The sequence below is a fragment of the Brienomyrus brachyistius genome, chromosome 9, assembly GCF_023856365.1.
Source record: "Brienomyrus brachyistius isolate T26 chromosome 9, BBRACH_0.4, whole genome shotgun sequence".
Taxonomy (NCBI): Eukaryota; Metazoa; Chordata; class Actinopteri; order Osteoglossiformes; family Mormyridae; genus Brienomyrus; species Brienomyrus brachyistius.
In genome coordinates, this window is record NC_064541.1 from 19,943,305 (window position 1) to 19,965,426 (window position 22,122).

The window sequence follows — 22,122 nt, forward strand, 5'->3', positions numbered from 1 at the left end:
ATGAAAGGCCGATTACAATACTATCGGCTGCCGAAACACAAAGACGCGTGAAGCGCACGGTCGGGAGGAGTGGACTTTTATCTTAATTATTTATAAAATACTCAATTTATTCTCTTTATTTTCATATATCACGGCAGATAGTATATAGTTAGTTTTATTGGTGATTTTAATTAGTGGACGTAAAAGATTGTAAGATGCAGCGAATAATTCTTATTCTGTTTTTGGACTTACGTTGTATTCGTACCTAATAGACATTAACGCGAGGTAATGGACTGTCAACCTTATGGAGCATTGTCTCCATCTAATGGGCACATAGGAGATAACAACGTACTGTTTATGCTCTTTGATAAGTGATATTAACAAAAAAATTGTCGTTTAGATAAAAACGTTACAAACAACTGTTCAACACAGCGAATATGACCGTCAGTGTGATAATCTGAGGTGGTGTAATGAGTCGGTTATCTAGACGGTATTTCCCAAAACCCCACTTATTGAGTCACCTCAATTATTATTGGCGTTTCTCGACAGGTACACGGCAGGGACACGTATTTCATTATCCGTTTTAATTGTTTTTTCTTTGTTGGTTGAGAAGTGATATTACCAAGTTATTAAGTTATCTAACCATTTCAATGTTGTTGAGAATGAAGTTGTTTAATCATTAATGTCATTAATGTCACTATACTTATATAATGTTAAATATATTTCATCATCCCTTAGATTACATTCATTGTGTCATAACTTTCCAAAACCTGGGGCAAGGAAAATACTGCATTAATTAGCACTGCCAGTGGACTCTTTCCAACATCAGCCCTGCAGTGTCAGATTATCTGCTGCATGTTATTTTAAAAGAGGAACTACCGGTTACGAGTACCGCAGAATCCAACTCACAAAGGAAACATTTAGGCTTTATTTTAAGTAGGAGTTATTTTTCAACATCATGGCTGTTTACTTTGTAACCATTTGAGTAATACAGATTTACAATCAATCATATGACCACAGCTGAGGCATTATGTATAACAAAGAACTTTGAATAGTTTTTGTCACACAAACTACGAATTTCATGTATCTGTTTATGTTCTATCATCGTTTTTAATATCATAAAAACTTAAATTTACAAATGTTAGATGTGAAAACGTCTTTGAATGACATACAGCATTGAGTAGCTAATTGTCAGGTCCTGCCTGTTATGTCCACGTGACCCTCCTGTCTCCTCCTCAGCGTGACCCTAACAAGCCACGCCTGTTACTTGTTGTTACCCAGCTGCCTCTCATTATTTCCCTCACTAGTCTCATATATACATGTGTTTCCCAGTCCTGTGTTTCCTAGTCATCTAACCTTCTTGTTACCTGTGGCCTGCTTTGTTCCAGTGCCCCCATTCTGATCCCTTGCGGTTCTGTTTATTTCCAGTCTCTGTTCAATAAAACTCCTTTTTGTCCTGCTACCATATCTGCCCCCGAGTCCTTCGTCCCATCCGTCATGACACTAATAAGGCAAATAATATATATAGCCTCTCACAGGTGAGCAAGAAGTTGGGATGTATGAAAAGAAGCATTTCAATGGACCGTTACTAATACGAATGGCAAATAAAGCACCTCATTTCATTTCACAATGTAAACATCACTACGTAACACTGTTAACTTGAGAATTAATTTCATTCTTGACTTTGGTTGGACAATAAAACAATAACAATCAATAGAGGCCTATAATATCTCCCATTTATGAATTACTATGTGTACGTTTCCAGAATTTATGGAAGTTTCTAATCTCAACCTGTTGTAGCATCAGGTTAGATGGAGACTAACGACTCCAGTACATCTTTACTACATGTTTTTTTTTTTACGCTTTTAGTACTACAGTGATGCCACTTTTCCTGGCAAAATTCCGTTTGTTGTAAAGCTACACTTGTAAATGACAACTTCCTTCTCGTTTGCTCAAGCGAGGCCAATTTTCCAGGTACTTTAGTTGCGAAAGGTTGTTCATCCTGTTTTAGGATTTAAACAGGCATCGAATGCCCTGCTTGTACGTCTTCATCATATTTTTTTTAAGTACAGCATGTCAATTTGAATGGAACACTTATTCCAGTGAGGTTGTAGGCATTATTGAAAAGAGTGTTTCTGTAAAATCTACCTAGGAGATGCACTAATTTGAATACTATATGCAGAATGTTTTTTATGTCATTTTTGTCGCCTAGCCCACGATGCCAGGCTTGTCTCAAAAATGAAAGCAGAAGGAACCAGACGCTCTTATTTCTTCAAATCCGCAAGAGCGTTCCTCAGGTTACAATGAGTTACTCGAAAGGGAATGTAACTTCTTTTGAATTGTACGGGAATGAACATTCAGGGCTCTAAAGTGGCGCAATGCCCAACTAATGCCCAACTAATGCCATGCTCTCTTTGTTGGCTTGGTGGGCTAAGCCTCTGTGTCTGTGATCAGAAGGTTGCTGGTTCCAGCCTGGCCTTGGCATGTCTGTTGACCTTCAGCAATGTTCATAAGGAGCTGATGCGGGTCACTGCCCTTCCTGGCCGCTTTGCGCTCATCTCCAGAGCAAGATGGGGGAGGTGAAAGGAGAATTTCCCCATGGGGATCAATAAAAAGTATATAAAGAAACAAAGAATTAGCATAGAATATGGCAGAACACAGATCAAGTGGACGATTTCACATAAACCAATGAACTAGGGCGATGATGTCATCACGGTATGATGTCAGTGGGGGAGTGGCCTCCCTTTCTGGGCTCTGAGTGTGATTGCTGCCGATTTCTGTGTGAGGTATTACATGTTCTCCCGAAGTTCCGAGTAAGGACGGACAGAGAGCCCAATATTTGTATCTGTATCTGTATTTGTTAAAGCAGCACAATTATTTGCATATGTATTCAAATAAAAGTGGAAATAAATTTAACAATCCAGTTTTTGTTTTTATTACACTTATTAGGATATTAAAGTTTTAATATAAGTGCTCTTTACTGGCTATATGAGACCCATAAGCCAATATTACATCTAATCCTTCATAATTATTATAATAAACAAGTCTAACCTTAAGCATCATTGAAACGAAAATCACGTTAAACATTAAGTTCCTAATCAAAATCCACTCAAACCAAAAAACTTTAAACAAATAAATGCGTATTTGAACATTGCGACCCCCCGACCGACCGCCTTGATAGGAGGATGCTGAGCAGACAGATAAATGAAAAAGCTTTACAAATAAAAACTGTTCTCAAGCACCGTATGCCAAGGAAGAAACCTTAATTAACCTCGGTCAGAGATACGGCTCCATTTACTTAGTGGGCATTATCTAACCTATTTTTATCAACGGTACATGGGCTTATTTATTTTATTTTATTCAGTGGTATTACCTGCTTCTTGGGAATGCATAGGCAGCCAAAGCGACACATGAGCTACGCTGACAAGTACTCTTTTCCCCGGACCTGAAATGTTCGGGATTTCACGTTGTTTCAGGTTGACATTTGCTTTCCGGAGTCAGAATACTTTATATGTGCACATTTGCGTTGCTTCGAAGCCTCTTTGCGTCCTGCCCCTGGCGCGCTCTTTTTTGTAAAACAAAATATAGTCAGTCCAACATTAGCGGGTCTATTTCAATGTTAAAACTTGTCACAGAATGACACCAGAAAAATTTATGCAAAACACATTTTATATGTAAAAAGGAACGAGCGACAGTGGAAGTGAAGCGCCGCTCGGTGCAGCGCCCAGCCGGGCAAGTACCAGGATCGGTACATAAAGGAGGATTCGTCTCCGACGGATCGCTGACAACCTAATTTGTCCCGAAATATTTATGGAGCGGAGTCGAGACACTGTCTTTTATTCGAACTCATTGAGCTTCTGTAGGCGTCGCCCTGCGGTAGTTTCCTGGCCGCGCCGCGTTGCTGATTATATATCTGATTTGTAGTTGTGCGGCTGGGTATCACTGTAAAGGCAGCTTGACACGAGGTTTGATTCTTGGCTGATCACCGAAATTGCTTGAGTGGCCCGATTCAAGCAGGAAAACACCATTAATGCGTCGTCTTCCGTGCTGGGTGACACTTGATCACTCGAGTTTTTGGCATTTCCATTATTATTTGTATATGTTTGCCAAGAATATAAGGCGAAGTCACGTTTAAGCGGAAACGAACTTTTTATAGAGCTGAAGATGAACAACAATTATGGTTTATATGCAAAGCCAAAGAGGAGAAAGCCCGTGCAGAAAAGGTACGTGAGACGGGGACATTGTCCCCACCATAGACCTCACCTGCGCAGTCCATCGAAATATTAATCTTGCTCTAATTACAAAAACACGTGTTCTTATTTACTTCTTAATGCTCACTTTGTAGTGCGCTCACTTCCTATCTTCTTGCCCGTAAAATAATTTATTTGATAGCTTTATACCTGTAATACTATAGCATAAAATGTTTGCTTAATTAGTCTATTTGACTTCATTTTTGGTTGGAAAGTTAAGATAAGAAATTATAGGTGTGCAGATGAATTTATGAGCATATAAAATGTGTCTTTACTGCACGATGTTTACGTGGTAAGATTTGTTTTCCGGGTATTTTTTTGTAAAGAATTCATAACACTTCTCTGAGCACGTAGGATCGTTGGGCTGTAGTGCTTTGCTACGTTACAGACGTTAAACAGTAGTGCGGAATGAAATGTTAAGGCTTAACGTCACTTTTTCAGACATCTGCTCTCCGTCCCAGTTCCAGCTTAGTTCATTTAAGGTTATCAAGCGTTTTTCTTATTTCAGTTAATATGACAACACATGGCGTTTCTTATTTGTTCACTATACAAGTCAGTGTTTTTCTCGTTTGGTTATGGTCACTTTCATACCAAAACCACACTTGACATGTGTTGACCCACGGGAAAAACCTATAGGAAAAATATAAAAGCGTTATATGAACTTATATTATACCATACATGAAAAACATCTAGCTTTAGCGGAAAATACATGTTTATTGCTTGTTGTTTCTTAATAAAAATGTATATTGCTTTTATATTGTTCTAATAAAAGGCATGTATACGTATCTCTCCACACCCAGTTTGTTTAATTATACGTGTGAAAATTAATGTTTTGTTCTCAGAACACAAAATGCATCAACTTAAAAAAAAATGTTTCCTTATCAAAATGCTCATTCTAGTTGTGTGGAACCTCTGTGTGTGACTCAGTCGAGTTCATTCATAATCGAGTTATGCATAAAAACGAAAACATCAACTTAACATGTATATTTTACATGAATAGATGACACGTGCACTCAGTTTGTCAGAGAATTGTACCCTTAGCTGTAGGTCGTTATACCTTTTAAGGTACAGAAATTGACACTGAGGATTTTTTTGTACCATTGGGCTACATTAATGTTGTTTGTACCTTGGGGAGTCCTTTTCTGTACCTTAAAAAGTACAGAAATGTAAGGTACAGTCGCAGTGACAAGCAAAGGTGCAAACTGGTACATTCATTTCATATATATTTCACATTAATAAAGGAGACATATGTCGAAAGTTAATATGGATTGTATATTTATTTTGAGTATCAAATAAAGAGCTTATATGATTTGGGTAAAATGCATAAAAGTCATGTGTTATTATTATTTTTTTTAAACTTTTCCATATGGGTGTAATGCAACTTTGAAGGGGGGCTGCACGGTGGGCTTTTCCTGTCTTACTTTTCCATCGGTTTAAGTGTTAGTATGTAATTTGCTGAATCAGAAATTCCTCTAAGTGTTTGCAGTTGAAGTTAGAGTCCCAGTTAGAGCCAGTGCTGCATACTGACAGCATTAACCCTGCCGTTTATTATGTCTCGTGCCGTTTTCTAAATGAGTCTGATTCAGATGTAATATCTTCACTCGATATGGTTCTTCCTGGTTACTGCAAAGTACTCAGCTGTTCATGCGTCTTTGTATGAACAAAAAAACATTTGACATTGATTTCTTTCGTAACGCGCTCAAACCCATTATGTTTTTTGCAGCTCCACTCATTCCGAAAGACTGCGTTGCTCTGCTTCCTGCTTTGTACCGTCATGTCTTTCTGTAAATGTGAATGTCGGAAACTTGCATTTTCAAAAATACTGTAACGTTAGTAATACATGGAAACAGACTATCTGTAGTTTTTGGTCAAAATTGAAGATGACGGACAAGGAAATTGTGCACGTTTTCCAGAATCGCTTGCATCGGAATTCCCACGAATTACACCCTGAAATTGCCTCTTAAATATAGAATTGAGTTTTAATTGTTCCTAGAGGTGTTTTAAGCCGATGATTTACTAAAAGAATACTATAACACAGATCCTGGAAATGGAATAGTGTTATTGTTCCAAGAATCCTCTCATTTACTGTCATTCTTAACTCCAATGCTAAGCTCGTTAAACTCACAGATAGACATTCGTAACTTTCATGCGAACATGCATCAACCAGCATACGTCAACCAAACCTGCTTTTCCCCAGAACTTAACTTGTAAACTTTTTTTTCATACTTTTTCATCTTTTACTTATTTACTTTGTTTAAACAGTATTTTCTCAATCATGCAGGTTGAAATACTTTTTATATGTATACACACACATATATTCCTTGCAGTGTAAAGTCCAGCCCTGTTGGTGTGAAATCAAACCCTTCCAAGAGGCACCGGGACCGCCTGAATGGAGAACTGGAGATTCTGGCCAGCTTGCTCCCGTTTCCGCAGGATGTCGTCTCCAAACTGGACAAGCTTACTGTGCTCCGCCTGTGCGTCAGCTACCTCCGGGCCAAGAGCTTCTTCAGCGGTAAGACCTGCCCGTGGGAGACCCTGCATCATTAGAAATATTTAATTTGCATGAAAGAAAAGATGCACGGTGATAATACAAGAAAGGACCCTTGATTATTTGAAACACCGTCAGTTTTGTTTTTGAGAAGCATCGGGCTGTGCTGTGTGCCAAGCATCACCGTGGTTTCTCCAGTGAAGTCGATTTCAGTGGGGTACATTTCACTGCATGCGGGCTAATTTTCCCTAGCAAAAAGGAATACGTCTGCAGTTTTTATCTATATGAATATAGTGTTGCTCATTAAAGAGCCAATGAGTGAAATGTCTGCTGATGCAGTATTTTTTATTGTTTATTATCCTGCGCTCTAAAGATCTTAAATCTGTTAAATCTGACGTTTTTAACTCTTTTGTACAGGACTTGGTTTTGCCCAGATAAGTGAAAGTGAACCATTGATGGTTCCTGGATGTGTTTATTGTTTTATCTGTGCCCCCTAACCCAGCCACTCCCCAGTAGTTTCTCAATGGTAGTAGTGACAAAGTAATATTTCCTAGCTATTAACTGAGAAAGGGGCGCTGGGGGGGGGGGGGGGGGGGGGGGGGGGGGTCGCATGATTCACGAAGCCAACACACTGAGTGGGGCCTGGGGAAGCTCTCCAGTAAATAACAGGACGCTATTAGGGTGTGTAAGATCCTGCGGAAAGTGAAATAAAAAATGCATAATCGTATAATCTCCTCTGAGGAAGTCTGTGCTGCAACAATGGATGCTTTTCTGAAGAAAAATAAACATATAGATGCTTTGTTTTTGGAAACCTTCAAAAGAGACCCAGATATTACACGCAATACTTTGAATTGTTCCTGTCCTGCTAGTGGACAAAATTGTGGAAACGCTTCCAATTTGTAGAGATTGCAGAACTTTATTTAACTGTTGCTCCAGTTGCTTATTTAATCGTTAAATGTATGATATTGGTAACATTCTTTGAGTGTTTAGAAACATTACTGCCTATATTGTGATTTAGTTCTGCAAAAGATGAAACGAGATTAAATAACTCAAGCTGAGTGTTAAATGGCAGCAAGATCAGATGAGGGGTATTTGTCCTGTGGCAGGTGGCATATGGGTATATAGGTGGGTAGTTGCCCTCCATAACAGCAAACATTTGCCATGACTATGCACGTTCTTATCAGCCTGTTTGTCAGGATTGATTTTGGCCAGAAGGCCTTGACATGGACCCGAACGCCGTCCATGGACACTGTGAGAGTGACAATTTCACCTGACCTAGCTACCTGTTCGTTTAAGTCTGATTAATTGGTCATCTGTCCTCTTGCCCCATTTGCATCTGCTGTGAGATTCTGCCAGGATCGAAGCCGCCTGTGCAGGATCGCAGGGTCACCTTGTTGGGTCGACTCCCCCTTCAGCTGTTTTGCCGTCAGGCCTTGTTACTGCATAAACATCCTTTGAAAGTGTGTCCCATGTACACCTTGCTCATACCTCTATATACCATCATTGTCTTCTTGAGCAAATGTCTCAGCACATCATCTGGACTGCATTGGTTTATGGGAAATGTTGTTCTCTGCTATGCTATCGTTCCATCCAAGGCCCTGCGATGGATTTTAAGGGCCCTCTATGCCCTAACTTGCCAACACTGAGGTTCTGGAAAAAGTTCTTTTTTCCCATATTCATGGAGTTGCCTTGTTTTGACAGTCTGTGTCTTTTTAACGATCATTATTTAAAGGTGTTAAAGTGATCTCACACATAGCATAATGTCATGCGTGGACCTGTGTCCTCTACTCGAGTTTCCCTCCTTTCTCCTGTTCCTTTACCTTCCTGAGGCGGTTTGCAGCCGCAGCTGTGCAGACGTCCGTCCTTCTGCATGCGCTGGGGTGTCTGTGGCCTGTCTGCGCAGGCCGTCGAGGGTTTGGCTCCCTAATCATGGTTATCACACACCGAAGCTGCTTCTAGGTAACATTTATTGTTCCTGCACCAGTGGGAGTGTTTGTGTCTGTGGGTCGCGACTCGTACAGTTATGTTACGGGTTCAAATCCCACAGCTGATCTGAGTGATGTCACTGGTGAGGCCGTGGTTTTTCATACCCACTTGTTTTATGCAATCAGGGAATAATCTGGCAACCTCCAGTTCCCCTTAGCATGTCTTAGGATCTTGGGGAGATATTGGGGAGAACCCCACAACGACCTGGGGAGATCATGCAAGCTTCACACACATAGGAGATGGGAGGGAATGCAGTGGAGACTGGAACTCTGGACATCAGAGCTGTGAGGCTATAGTTCAAACCACTGTATCACCATGCCACCCCAACTGCTAAGTCTTAAATATGTAGTATAATAATAAATAATAACATAAACATGCCCTACCATGGACTGGCATCCCGCCCAGTGTGTACGCCAGCCCTGTATTCTCTGGGATAAGTTCCAGGATAAGAAGATAAAAAAATGAATGAATGGATAGATAATAAATTAAAAAAGGAAATATACGATGAGCTAAGCGGCTGGAGTGGGTGAGGCGTACGAGCAGCGCGGCACTGCCCGGGAAATCGTCTCGGGGAATGTTTCACCGCTGCGTCTGTCCTTCAGGTTGTATGAGCTGTGCGGCCTTTTCTGTCTGTCGGGGCTTGTTTTGTTTCGACGGTTGCTGCGTTATGAACATTCCGCACTGTGCTGCCGTTTAGACAGACTCCCGGGGGAGGGGGGGCCGTGGGGGCTTGCGTGAGTAATCTAGAATACTTTTGTTGAACTCTTGACTCTGCAGACATAGGTTACGAAACACTTAGATAGCTGCTGGCTCAAACTGCAAACCCTGACCTGTATAACTGAATACCAGGGATTTGAAGCGCTGATATGTGACTCTGTAGTACGTGTGTGTGTGTGTATGTGTGTGTGTGTGTGTGTGTGTGTGTGTGTGTGTGTGTTGGGGGGGGGGGCGGGGTCTTCATGGTCAAAGGGGGTTTGCATGTGAGTGACTCTGAGATCCTGCTTGTGATAATATCTTAATGATTTGCTTGCACAGATTGTTTAAGCCTGAGGGATTGTTTATTTAAGGCATTAGAATCAGCTGGTCATGGACGGTTTTCCTGCTGGCGGGGGCTGGGGGCCCCATAGTACAGTAACAAGGCTGCAGAAGAATAGCTGGGTTTCATATCTCAGAGCTGTTCACTTGTTTTTGAATGTATGTAAGATTTTATTTAAAAAGAAACACGTAAATTGGAGTATTTTCCTTGAATCCTCTCAAAGAGATACAATGTGATATTTTATCACTGTCACCCAGCCCTAATGTATATTAGCTACATATTGTGAAGGATAACTGCAAAATAGCTTTAATAGAACACTGCTTAAAATCATGCATGGGAAAACCAACCCAATGTCAGCTAGGCTGGGAATGTAATAAGAGGCCAAACCTAAAAGCTGCACAGAAATTGATTTGTTCTTGGTCTGTTTGTGTTGTTACTAAATATTTGTGTGAGAACAAGCTGAGCTGAAGTTGCACTGGCTGGTTCCTGAGCTTTGAACAATATCTAACTGATACACGTGTTACATTTCAGAGCATAAATACTGCGGCTGTTTGTCGTGTTACACTGTCTCGCCTTCATTGGTGCTCTGGGTGTCTTTATGTCTAAAATAGCTTTAATGAACGCACTGTTGCTCCATGTGTGCAGTTTCTGTGTAGAATGCAAGGAATGCAAACGCTTCCCGCTGATGTCATGGGAAATGCACGTTTCGTTGAAAACAAAACAGTAACTTTATTTTGTGGTTTGCACGGGGACATAGCAGTCCCTTTGTTTTCACATATTCCATTTTGTGTGCTTATAAGACACACAAAGCTGAGTGCAAAGCATGGGGGTCATTTGGGGTTGAGGGCCTTGCTGAAGGAGCCAACAGTGGTATGGACACTATGCAAACCATAGGATTTGAACTGGTGACTTTCTCACTGCAGAAGTCTTAGATAGAAGGTAAAAGTGTGCCTGATAGGTATATATTTACAATCTACATAAAAACATTTGACTTGCAAGAGGAGTTTTGCTGCACTGGTGTGAAAATCTGGTCATGCAGTAGCTCAGAATGAGGAAATGATCAAATGCTTACGTTCACTGCTCGGGGGGTTCAGATCATTGGCGAGGAGAGGAAGGTAAGCGCTGAAGATCCATGGCAGGCAGAATGAGGGCAGTTTGTGGCTGGAAGAGTTTCGGATGCACGTCAAATGTAGCCCAGTTTCATGGCACCATGCGTCATGTTCACAGTCACCGTAGAGATGATTTTGAGGAATATCTAAAGTAGATTCTTAAACGGAAAGTCTTATCGTGTCTGCTGGTGTGTGTCACTAACCCCCCCCCCCAGTTCAGATTTTTTATTTATACTCCTTGCAACCTTCTGGGTTGTGGAGGTGTTCATCGTACTCTTATCTTTCCCAGATCATAAGCTGTGTTTATACCTGAATTGGTTGCTTATTTTGAGATAGGCCTGCCGGTGCTTTACGGTGGGACCTCAAACAATTAGGCTGATTCATACATTTTCTAGCGTTCATTGAACGTTTAAAACCTTTTAACCTTTTACTCCTGTTATCATATCAGACAGTCCTCCCATTTCAATGATATTTTAATATCGTGCAGTCAGTTAAGTAGAATTGTATTTTATTCACTCCTCTAAGTAGAAGTGGCTTTATGTTTGCAATTATATTTGTTCCTGAACAAATTGGGGTGGTATGGTGGTGCAGTGGTTAGCACTGTTGCCTCACACCTCTGGGACCCGGTTTCGAATCTCCGCCTGGGTCACATGTGTGTGGAGTTTGCATGTTCTCCCCATGTCGTCGTGGGGTTTCCTCCAGGTACTCCGGTTTCCCCCCACAGTCCAAAAACATGCTGAGGCTGATTGGAGTTGCTAAATTGCCCGTAGGAATGCATGTGAGAATGAATGGTGTGTGAGTGTGCCCTGCGATGGGCTGGCCCCCCATCCTGGGTTGTTCCCTGCCTCGTGTCCATTGCTTCTGGGATAGGCTCCGGACCCCCGTGACCCAGTAGGATAAGCGGTTTGGAAGATGGATGGATGGATGGATGGATGGATATATTTTATAAATGGCCAATTAATGAGTTGCAAAGGCAATAATCAGAGCTCTGGTCCCAGTCACAGCTGCTTGTCCCACTGACGATGCCCATTTTTGGGTAATGAAGTGCCTCTAGACCAGGGGTCTCCAGTTCCGGTCCTGGAGAGCTACCATCCAGTAGGTTTTCTATCATACCTGGCTTCTGATGAGCCACACCTGCTGTCAGGTAAATACCAGGAACAGGTGTGACTCATCAGAAGCTGGGTAGGATAGAAAACCTACTGGATAGTAGCTCTCCAGGACCGGAGTTGTAGACCCCTGCTTTAGACGCTCCTCCTGGTTATCTTAGCATCTTGGGCTCAGCCTGCTCTCTTAGGTGAGAAAACTCTATAGGAAGTGAATAAGCCTGTATTTCCTGTGCTGGATTATGGCCAAGAATAACAGGATGTGTAATTTCGCAGGCAGTCTGATCTAGTGCCTAATATAAGTGCTGTTGCAAATCTGTCACACTCTTGTCTCTGCCCGTAAGTACATTTCCAGAGCTTCTGTAAACATGGGGCTTCAGTCCAGGCCATTTTTGTGGTTTTTCTACAAACGCTGTGTGATTGAAGTCAAATGCACCCCAGACATTCTGTACGGGATTTGATTAGACGTCGTCCTTCTGGCAAAATCGTCATCACTTAGTGACTTTCACTTATGTGATACATAAGTGCTGCTCTCTCTCCCGTGAGGCTTCAGTTAGATACTGGCACTGTGTCCCTGCAGTTTTTCAAGTACAGATAATCTGTCTCTGTTGTCACGTTAAACCCGGTTTGTTTTGCCTGGCTCTGGATCAGCAGTATTTTCGATGACAGATTTGAAGAGTCTTCTTCGGAAGCGTTTGGCTTGTCTGGAGTTTGGCTCGTGCCCACAGTAGCTCTCACGCACGCGCTGCACGCTGACCAATCGCAGGCTGTGCATCTGGTCTCCTGTGTGCACTGGGCCTTTGCACGAACACGGGGCTGGGCTGTGAACCTGATGCCAGCTGATGCGGAGGCCGGGTGTGTGATGTGATGAATCGTTGTATCGGTCGCTTGAATCGGACCTCGGTTCCTTACGTGTGGCCCACCCTTACGTTGTGTGAATGTCTGTGCGCTCCAGTGGTCCTCGGATCCTCGGACGCCAGCGGCCCCAGTCTCCAGGGGGAGGAGCTTCTGGAAGTGGAGCTCCTGCTGAAGGTGCGTGCCGTGGCGTCTGCATGCGGAAGTCAGTGCTATGCCAAGCTCTCAGAACGGGACATGTTCGGTTTTTGCTTTTACAAACACCATGACCTGAAAGCATGATCTCATTTAAGAGGCTGACTCTCCTCTTAAGCTACATTTCAATGACACTGGATTAGTTTAAACAAAGCATTGTTACTTTAAAACACTTATTCACTTCTCTTCTAAGTAGAAGTGGTTTTATGTTTGCAATTATATTTGTTCCTGAACAAATTCTTCACGACCTCCATCAGGTGCTAAATGGCTTCCTGCTGGTGGTTACTGCTGGTGGGATGATCTTCTACGTCTCTCCTGGCATAAAGGACTACCTCGGCTTCCATCAGGTGACCGTTTGCTCTGAAAGTTGAAGGCCTGACATTAAGGTTACGAACACAACGCATGCGTTTCCTGCTCGTCTGATTCCATCTTCATCTTAGCAGTTTACATGGGGACAGATTTTCTCAACTTTTGGAAAACGAAAAAACAAATTTTACTTTACCTGGTTTATGTTAGGTTAATGGAAATGGACTAAGAAACTGTTAATATTTATAAGTAAGATATCTGTCATATTTTGATCGATCTTGATAAACAGCGGTACCATAAATCAGACTGAACTCTGATCTCTTGTTTTGGACATGATTTCACAGTTTAGCTTGCAGGCTGCAGGATTGTGGTTTTATTTATAACACAGAATGTCCCCCTTTGTAAATAAAGCTCACGAGTGCACAGTCTCTGAGCCTGTGTTTCCTTGATAGCTCCTGGATGGCGTTCAGCCTTTCCAGTCCTCCACCAACGCTACACCATTACCTACCACTGCGGTTACCCTAAGGTTGGGGTTAGTGTCAGGCAGGCGTCGGTGTCCCGCAGAGGTTAATGGGGTGGGCCACTGCACATGAAACCTTTGGCAAGCCGACTCGCACAACAAAATGGCTGTTGCCATGGCTGCCGTGGTTGTCATTTAGGCATCGACTGAGGAGGCGGGAGGAGTGTCTGTCAAGCAATGCTATTGGTTTATACATTTTGAATAGCAGCAGTTATCAGCTACCATACTTTATTTTGTTAAATATGTCCGTGAAATGAATTTGGAACCAAATTACTCCTGGATAGTGAGTTACACGAGCAAGCAGGGAAACATGCTATGTTATTTTAGCGGCCTGTGGGAAACTGCCAGAATGTCCGAATTTTTATTGGATAAAACGTCAAATGACCAAATGTCCACCCTACTGGACAGCAAAAAAACATGGATCGAAGGTAGAAAGAGAACTTTAAAGAATGACACCCGTGTGCATTTTGACGTGTCCGTCCTTCGGTTGATGCAAACCCCTCTCCCCGACAGTCTGACGTCATCCACCAGAGTGCCTACGAGCTCATCCACACAGAGGACCGCTTCGAGTTCCGGAAGCAGCTCCACTGGGCGTTCAAGCCGCCCCCCAGCCCTGAAGGCAGCCCAGAGGACTCCTGTAAGACCCGTCTCCTGAAACATGAGCCAGGTCCAGAGTGATACATTACGTATAAATAATATGGCCGGCCGATTCTAAAGCCAGTGGAGAGCTCTGTTTGCGTTTAGGGACATTTAAGATCAGTGGCAGGAACTGCTAGCTTGAAGGCTTTCCTCTTGTCTGCTTGGTGACAACCTTTGAACTGCAGAGAAGCTCAGAAATGAAGAATGATTGGTTGAGTAGGACTGGCATCTCATGTACCACGTCCCACTGTGACATGCTGTATGCTGCCTGGGAAAGGATACAGGCCTCCTCCCTGATCCTGGTGAAATGGTTGGAAGACAGACAGACAGACGGACAGACATGGGGAGTTCAGGAGGTGCATTGTGAACTGCCAAACTTTTAAAAACCTTTCAAAGGAAAATCAAGTTTTCAAATCCAGCTATCAGCTGCCTCCATTCTTGCTGTTCCCTCCATGGGAAAGACACATCACCTGTTTCAGTTTTCTTTCCCTTTTGTATCATTGCGGCTTGTGCCGTGACCCGCTTTTCACACCATATTTGTTCTTTTTTGGTTTTCACAGCTTGGATTTAATCTCCCTTCTTCTGGTCTCTGCCCAAAATAGCATATCAGTGTGACAGTTACCCAATTTGAGAAGGTTTTAATATGTGTGGGGATGAGCTTCTTTGGTCTTTGTTTACTGGGCATTTTGCTGGACCTGCCAATGCATTACTGACACCTTTGAGGAATAACTGGGCTTACTTGGTGTCTCACCTGTAATTCACCTGTAATTCCCATACCTTCTAAGACCTTTAAGACCCTTCAAGGAATCACTGACAGGGTAGAAAGTACCAGAAGACCCTGTAAAGGAAAGGTGTGTATGTCTGAGTGCTGTGTGGCTATCTGGAAAGAAAACTCCCTGAGTACTGTGGACAGATATCTCCACAGAGTGGCAGCGCCTGCTCAGGATCAGCATATTCAACACTGAGATCCACTGAGATCTGGTTCAGTTTGGGAAGGGGCTTCTCTTCCTTTGCTGTCCACTCGCTGCCTGAACTTCACGAGGACGTCGACGGTACTCTACAGTGGTGATTCGGCCTCTCGATTCTATCTTCACCTTGAGATTGACACTGAGATGTGGCTATTGTGACAACACGCATTGTGATAAAGAATCTCCCATTCATAGCTTTATAGCCCCGTTCAGAATTTTCCTTCATCTGATTAACTCGGGAAGAATGAAGTTTTACGACGCTCTAAGATATGAAGCGTATGCAATCGTATATGGCGTTCTGATCTTCATTCCCTGGCCTTAAGACAAGATTGTGGGTCTGCATATTTTGAATAAATAGCTAACGATAACCTGTCTGATTAGCTGCAGTGAGTTGAATTTTATTTTCTATCCTTTGAGTTTATTTTCTAAGTGGTTATTTGACCTGCTTATTAAGAGGGACTTTTTTACTTTTAGAAAGGAAGCGATTGTGTCAAACCTGTAGCCCATAATACCCCCAGTGTTATCATTGCAATTTATCTTAAAAATATAAGGTATTGTTAAAATGTAACTGCCTGTCAAGTTGCCAGAAGGTAGATGTCATACTGGTGATCTGACAAAGAAATGCTGCCCTCTTCCAGCGGGCATCAGCCCAGGGTTACCGTTAACCGGCTGCAATCCCGAAAACCTTCCTCCTGAGAACTCCGCCTTCCTCAAGAGGAATTTCGTGTGCAGGTTGAGATCTTTTCTGGACAACTCATCTGGATTTCTGGTAAGTCGGAGAGAAATGGGTTTATGCCGAGAAGCAAAAATGCCTGCGTTGCTAGACAGTGAAGCCCTAGATGTTTGAGGGAGATGGTCTAGGTGTGGTCGGGCGATTGGCGCCTTGCCTGCGATACGTTGATTTCCATAACTCTGAAGGAGAGCGAAGGGTTAGGTGTGTCTCTGAGTTACGGCTGAGGGCTGGTCGGCTAAAGTTCACACCAAGGTTTCTTTCGTTTCCCATCCCTCCGTGTGGGTTCACGTAAGGGTCACCGGTTGCTTATTCAGAACAGGAAACGATCGTACTGCTGGTTTAGCACGCAAGCTGGGGGCCCGCTGGGGCTGCATTGCTCTCACAGTCTGCACACAAAGGCGTTTCTGGAATCCCACCCACCGGCGTCCGCTCCTCGCGTGCCGTTATTAGCCCTCGTCGCTGGTTAAGCTGAAGTCAAGCGGAGCGTGGTTGGTACGGCCAAGCTGCGTTGTGGCGCCGCTCGTGCGGCTGCGGTCTGCGAGGAGCTGTCAGAAGCCGAATGGTTACATAAACGTACAACGGGAAATGAAAACACGAAGTAAAACACAAGCTTTGATTTCCTGGTGACCTTTTGAACTCCACGTGAGTTTTACCATTTTCTTAGTCCCATGCGAATGGTTCATTCCTGTTGCTATGGTCATCTGACACCCATGTCAGGTACATACTCTACAACTATGTACATACATAGTATCTACAACTGCCCCATACCAGTTTGGACCCCCTCTAGAATGGTGTACATTCATTGCCTGCTCAGATTGTGGACACTCTTCTATTGAGCTGTTATCTATACATTTATGACCTTTATTTGTGGGTAAAACAAGTCTGGTCAATCTCCTTTAATGACTTGCATCAACATTGTGTTTTCTCCCACAAAGCTGCCTCTGATTGGATGCTTTGCATTTGTTTATTGCGCCATGCCCTGTAAACTCCAGACATTGTGTGGAAATCCTCAGATGATGGAAAGTTTCTGAGATGCAGGAAGCACCATGTCTGACACCAACAGTCACACCAACATCACTAACATCTCGCGCCCTGATTCTTCTCATGTTTAGTGGGACGGCGGCCAAACCTTTTAACCTCTTTCATGCATTACATATATAATTGCAGGCCCCGTGATTTTCTGCTGGGGGGTCGGGGGAGGGGGGGGCAGGGTGTTAATATGCAGGTGTACCAGATGTAGGTTCAACCTGTCACACGTCATGTGAAATGACAACTTTGTGTCTCAGCGTTTAGAGACTGACGACAGTCAGGCTTGCAATAGGGGCATGGATACCCTGGCAGATTCTGGGGGTCCTGGACTTTGCAGGGGCCCTTGAGTAAGAAAATTATAAATAAAATTGGATGGAATGTGACATTATTTCAGGGAGCCCAGAATATATAGCTGCGTGCCTGACGACAATCATGCAAAATTGAGTTATTTATATAGTGCTTTTAACAACAGTCAATTCAGCAGATCTGCTTTAAAAAGAGGTGAGAAGCATGCGTTTATAACAGTGCTGTAAAATAACTGGGTAAATGCCAAATGCATCTTTACCGGTTCCCCTGTGTCTCCCCGCCCCAGCTTAACTGCAGGATGTTTCTTCGTGGCTCTTGCAGGCCATGAATGTTCAAGGTCACCTAAAGTTCCTGCACGGGCAGAAGCGGAGATCCCCGGATGGCTCCTTTGTGCCGCCTCAGCTGGCCCTCTTTGCCTTGGTCACGCCCCTCCAGCCACCCTCCATTGTGGAGATCCGCACGAGGAACTTCCTCTTCAGGACCAAACACAAGCTGGACTTCACCCCCACGGCCTGTGATGCCAGGTGAGATGGCTGAGCTCCTGGACACACTGGGAAGTTCACTGTGTGTGTGTGTTTGGGGGGGGGGTCGATGACAGGCTAATACAGTTTGAGATGTAATAGGTAGATAACTTAAATTAAATAATCCATCCATCCATCCATCCATCCATCCATCCATCCATCCATCCATCCAAAGTATCTTTGGGTATTTTGAATAGCAGTAGTCTAAATGGTTGCAGAGAAGTATCTTTATAGGATAATTGTTATTAGGGGGAATATTGTTCTTTTTTTACTTACTCTGTTATTTATTTGTTTCTCTCAAATTTTTTTACCCCATATTCAGAGGGAAGGTTGTTCTGGGCTACACAGAGGCCGAGCTTTGTGACCGAGGGACAGGTTACCAGTTCATCCACGCGGCAGACATGCTGTACTGCGCCGAGAATCACATTCGCAGTGAGTGCTGGGGTCCCCGCTGGGCGAGGATGCCCTGATGTTGAGCCTCGGGATGCGGGCGACAAACTGCGCCTGCGTGGTCGATGAGTGGCCGTGTGACCTGACAGAAAGACGCATTTGTAGATGCTGAGACCTGCCACGCTTCCAACCAATGGCTGTTGACTGTCTCCTCTGCAGTGATGAAGACCGGAGACAGCGGGATGACCGTCTTCAGGCTGCTCAACAAACAGAGCCGATGGTTGTGGATCCAGGCCAATGCCCAGCTGATCTACAAGAACGGCAAACCCGACTACATCATCGCTTCTCAGAAGGTCCTCACGTAGGTCCACCTTTGGTCCGAATGGACCAGTGTGAGTTTCTTTACGGTGGCTGGAGTGCAAATCCAAAGGAGTTTTTTCCTCCTTCATGTTGCGATACAACGGCACGGACTCTTTTGTTAGTGAAATAGAGAATATCTCTCTCCTATATTTGGTGATCCATATTAAGCAAATGTTTTCTTATTTTTAATATTTTTCCATCGTGTTGTTGGTCTACAGGGATGAAGAGGGGGAGGACAACCTTAGAAAACGCAATCTCAGGCTGCCTTTTCACTTTGCCACAGGAGAGGCGCTCCTGTATGACACCGGCTCCCATAAGTCCCTCAGTGATGCTGCCCTGGGAGGTGGAGTCTCCTCAGGGGAGGGGTCACTGGACCCCAACTCCCTCCTGGGTGCCATGCTGAAGCAGGATCACTCCATCTATGTCTGCGTTCCAGGGCAAGACCAGGGCTCCCTCCCCAACACCGCTGGGGATGTGGGCTCCGTATTTCACAGTGACTGGAACCACAACCATTTGATAATTCCGGAAAGTATCGTCGCGGAGCTGGATAGCCGATCAGAAGAAGATAAAAACGCCGACCTGTGGACTTTGATGAGCAGCCTGGGCATGTGCAGCGAGGACCTCGGGCTCTTCCAGCGCGATGAGGCCTTATTCAAGAAGGACACGACTGGAAACGGCGATGTAGCCGATGTAGCCGATGAGATTCTGGCGTACGTAGGGGAATCCCTCACGATCCAGTCCGGCTGTGTGCTCGCCGGCGATTCTGGGACGGCAGCCCGAATAACACAGTGCCAGAAAGCTCACAGTCCTCCGTGCCAGAGCCGCCACCAACAGGCCCCGGATCCGCAGCGGTGTTCACCAGCACCCGCCTGGCCGGACGCGTCCCTGGATGCATGGACACAAGGAAGGGCGGCGGAGCAGCAGAACTCGTGTAAACATCCGCGACTGTTACCGCCTCGGGATGATCTCCTGGCCGACTGTCCAAATCTGCAGCAGCTACATCACAGGTTGACCCACATGCAGGTCAGCGGGGACCTGCCCTCTTCTGTTGCCATGGACGCTATGAACGGACATCCTTCCTCATTCAAGTTGGATCATCCCGACCTGCAGATGCTGTCCCCTCCATTATATGAATGCTTCATTGGGGAGGGGGCACCCCCAGGGCTCCACGGCTGGGATGGGCTGGGCTCGGACCCCGATGGCCACCTTCAGGGCCTAATTTCAGCCCGGCTTCCCAAATCCCCTGTGGTTCCGGAGGACCACTTCCCTGCACTAGACCTGGAGGAGCTGTTGGGAATCCCAGAGCTTGGAGGTGTTGGGGGCAAAGCCGGCGTCACTGACGACGACCCACCCGTGTCTCAGTGTGTGTCTGTGGCTGACCTGCCTGGCTTGGAGGAGAGAGCCGTGCCCCCATGGGCCCACTCACAGGCCCACTCACAGGCCCACTCACAGGTACTGGACCCCATGGTATGTCACACAGAATAAGCGGGTGTGCAGATGTGCATTAATACGGTATGCAGATCTGTCCAAAGGCTGCCACACCATGCTAGTTATTACTGCAGTGTTATTAGCGTGATAAATGCGGGCCTTGTGTGTATAATATTAATGGGCTGTATTCAAACCGTACATTTGTAGTTGAGCGGAATTCTTAGAAAAGGTGAAAATGCTTGTTTCGGAAATTTTGCCTGACGCAGGAGTGTGTCTGCGGATTGTGTGTGTTTTTGCTCTCTTGCTTGTTAATTTTCATGTTTATCTACGTTTCAGAGTGGCAACGGTGACATGGACGTGTTTTACCAGGACTCCTGCATGCTGTCCTCCTTCCAACAGCAGGGGGAGCCACTGCAGCAGCTTCCCTGCATGAGCGCCCTGTACCCTGACCTCTTCCTGGGGGCCTTTGCAAGGTCCTCACGCCCATGGCTCGGCTGAGTGTCCGCCGGTGGGGATTCCGGAATGGGGGGGGGGACTTCTTAGCAGTGGTCTCAAGGGACAACAATGCACAATGTCGGAGATGGGAGGCTGGGGTATAAATGTTCCCCTCGATGTGATGAAAACCTGTTATTTTGACGTTACGGGGAACATTTTCAGGTCCCCACAAACACCTGTGAATGCAATCGAAAAACTAAAAATGGCAAAAGTCTTTTGTTTGGTTACTTATGGTTAAGGTCGTCATGTTGGGATTAGAATATTTCCCATAGACATGAATGGAGAGTCCCCACAAAGATATAATTGCAAACCTCTGTGTGTGTGTGTGTGTGGATTAGGTTTTTATTACATTGTGGGGACCAATTGTCCCCCACCGTGTGATAAAAACGTGTTATTTTGATGTTGTTGGGACCATTTTTCAACAAAGCAAAACCAACAGTATGTTAAATTTCGGTGAAGAAAAACAAACTTTTGTAGTAATTTCTATAAAAATGTTTGTTATACAGGTTTCAATTTTAAGGTTTTTTTTTAAAAAAGATTTTTATACTTGTTACAACCATTTGTATGGAGTATTACCTGAAGTTGTACAGTTTGGGGGGAGGTGGGGGTCATGGAGCTGCAGTGTTTCACGGGGGGGCTGCAAGTGGGCAGTATTGTTCACATCGGGTTAGATCAACCCACAAAGGTTAGGACGTGGAATACGCACATTTTGTAAGGAAATACGCAGAACATTAAATGATAGTGAGCCTACGCTGATTCAGATGAACGAGGTGGCTGGGCAGGTCCATGAGAATAAATGCCAGAATTTACAGGGATGGTTTGCTGTCGGCCTCCATGTTTACGCACGTTTCTCCTGCCGTAGGATTTATTCAGGAAGAACGTGTACCACTCACAGGAGACTATGCGTGAAATTTGCGCAATTAACAGTTTGGTTTACTTTATAAAACATTTTTCTGGCATTTAGTAATATATTTTGCAATGTCCAATAAGTGTTTCATGTTTGTCGTTAATTTAAAAGTAAATTTGTTAAGGAGTCCAACTGGTACATGTTGTATGTGATATTATTTTCCTCTTCGTCTTTGGGTCGGCCATTACCTTTGATACTTTAAGCTCAGCTGATTTTCGTTTATACCGACTCATTGAGACAGACACTGTGCTCAGTTTGCTTAAACTACGTAATAAAATAAAGCACATTTAAAAACACCCCATTAATAATAATTAGGTTCAGGTTTGGGTAAATCGTTCTGTATAGTCATCTGCTTACATGCCTGATCCGTACACTCGGCAGTTCCTGTTTTTACTAAGCAAAGTGCAGACTCGCAGCTGCCCCCTAATGGCTGTGAAGTGAAACACATCATTTTTTCTGCTCGGCCCTGACTTTCCTTATCCTGCATATCCAGCCCATTAAAAAGATACCTATAACCCA

General features: G+C 44.2%; 1 protein-coding gene across 3 annotated transcripts; it reads left to right on the plus strand.

Annotated features, from left to right (window-relative positions):
- The first annotated feature begins 3,357 nt into the window (after nt 1-3,357).
- On the plus strand, nt 3,358-22,122 carry ahr1a (aryl hydrocarbon receptor 1a). Of its 3 annotated transcripts, XM_049025277.1 has the most exons (11): nt 3,358-4,202; nt 6,557-6,741; nt 12,907-12,983; nt 13,259-13,348; nt 14,341-14,464; nt 16,073-16,203; nt 17,824-18,026; nt 18,346-18,455; nt 18,633-18,774; nt 18,992-20,225; nt 20,538-22,122. In XM_049025277.1, the coding sequence occupies exons 1-11, from the start codon at nt 4,144-4,146 to the stop codon at nt 20,697-20,699; spliced, it is 2,517 nt and encodes an 838-aa protein (XP_048881234.1). In that variant the 5' UTR covers nt 3,358-4,143; the 3' UTR covers nt 20,700-22,122. The 3 variants fall into 3 exon arrangements, with proteins under 3 accessions (XP_048881234.1, XP_048881235.1, XP_048881236.1); XM_049025278.1 differs by lacking the exons at nt 3,358-4,202; nt 6,557-6,741 and adding an exon at nt 9,672-11,909 and having other exon boundaries at nt 12,059-12,983; XM_049025279.1 differs by lacking the exons at nt 3,358-4,202; nt 6,557-6,741 and adding an exon at nt 9,672-11,909 and having other exon boundaries at nt 12,075-12,983.

Excerpts from the sequence above, each read along its gene's own strand:
- ahr1a (XM_049025277.1), top strand. The coding sequence starts at position 4,144 with ATGAACAACAATTATGGTTTATATGCAAAGCCAAAGAGGAGAAAGCCC. Across the intron at positions 14,465-16,072 it reads AGGCAGCCCAGAGGACTCCT|CGGGCATCAGCCCAGGGTTA; the intron begins GTAAGACCCGTC and ends GCCCTCTTCCAG. Across the intron at positions 20,226-20,537 it reads ACTCACAGGCCCACTCACAG|AGTGGCAACGGTGACATGGA; the intron begins GTACTGGACCCC and ends TCTACGTTTCAG.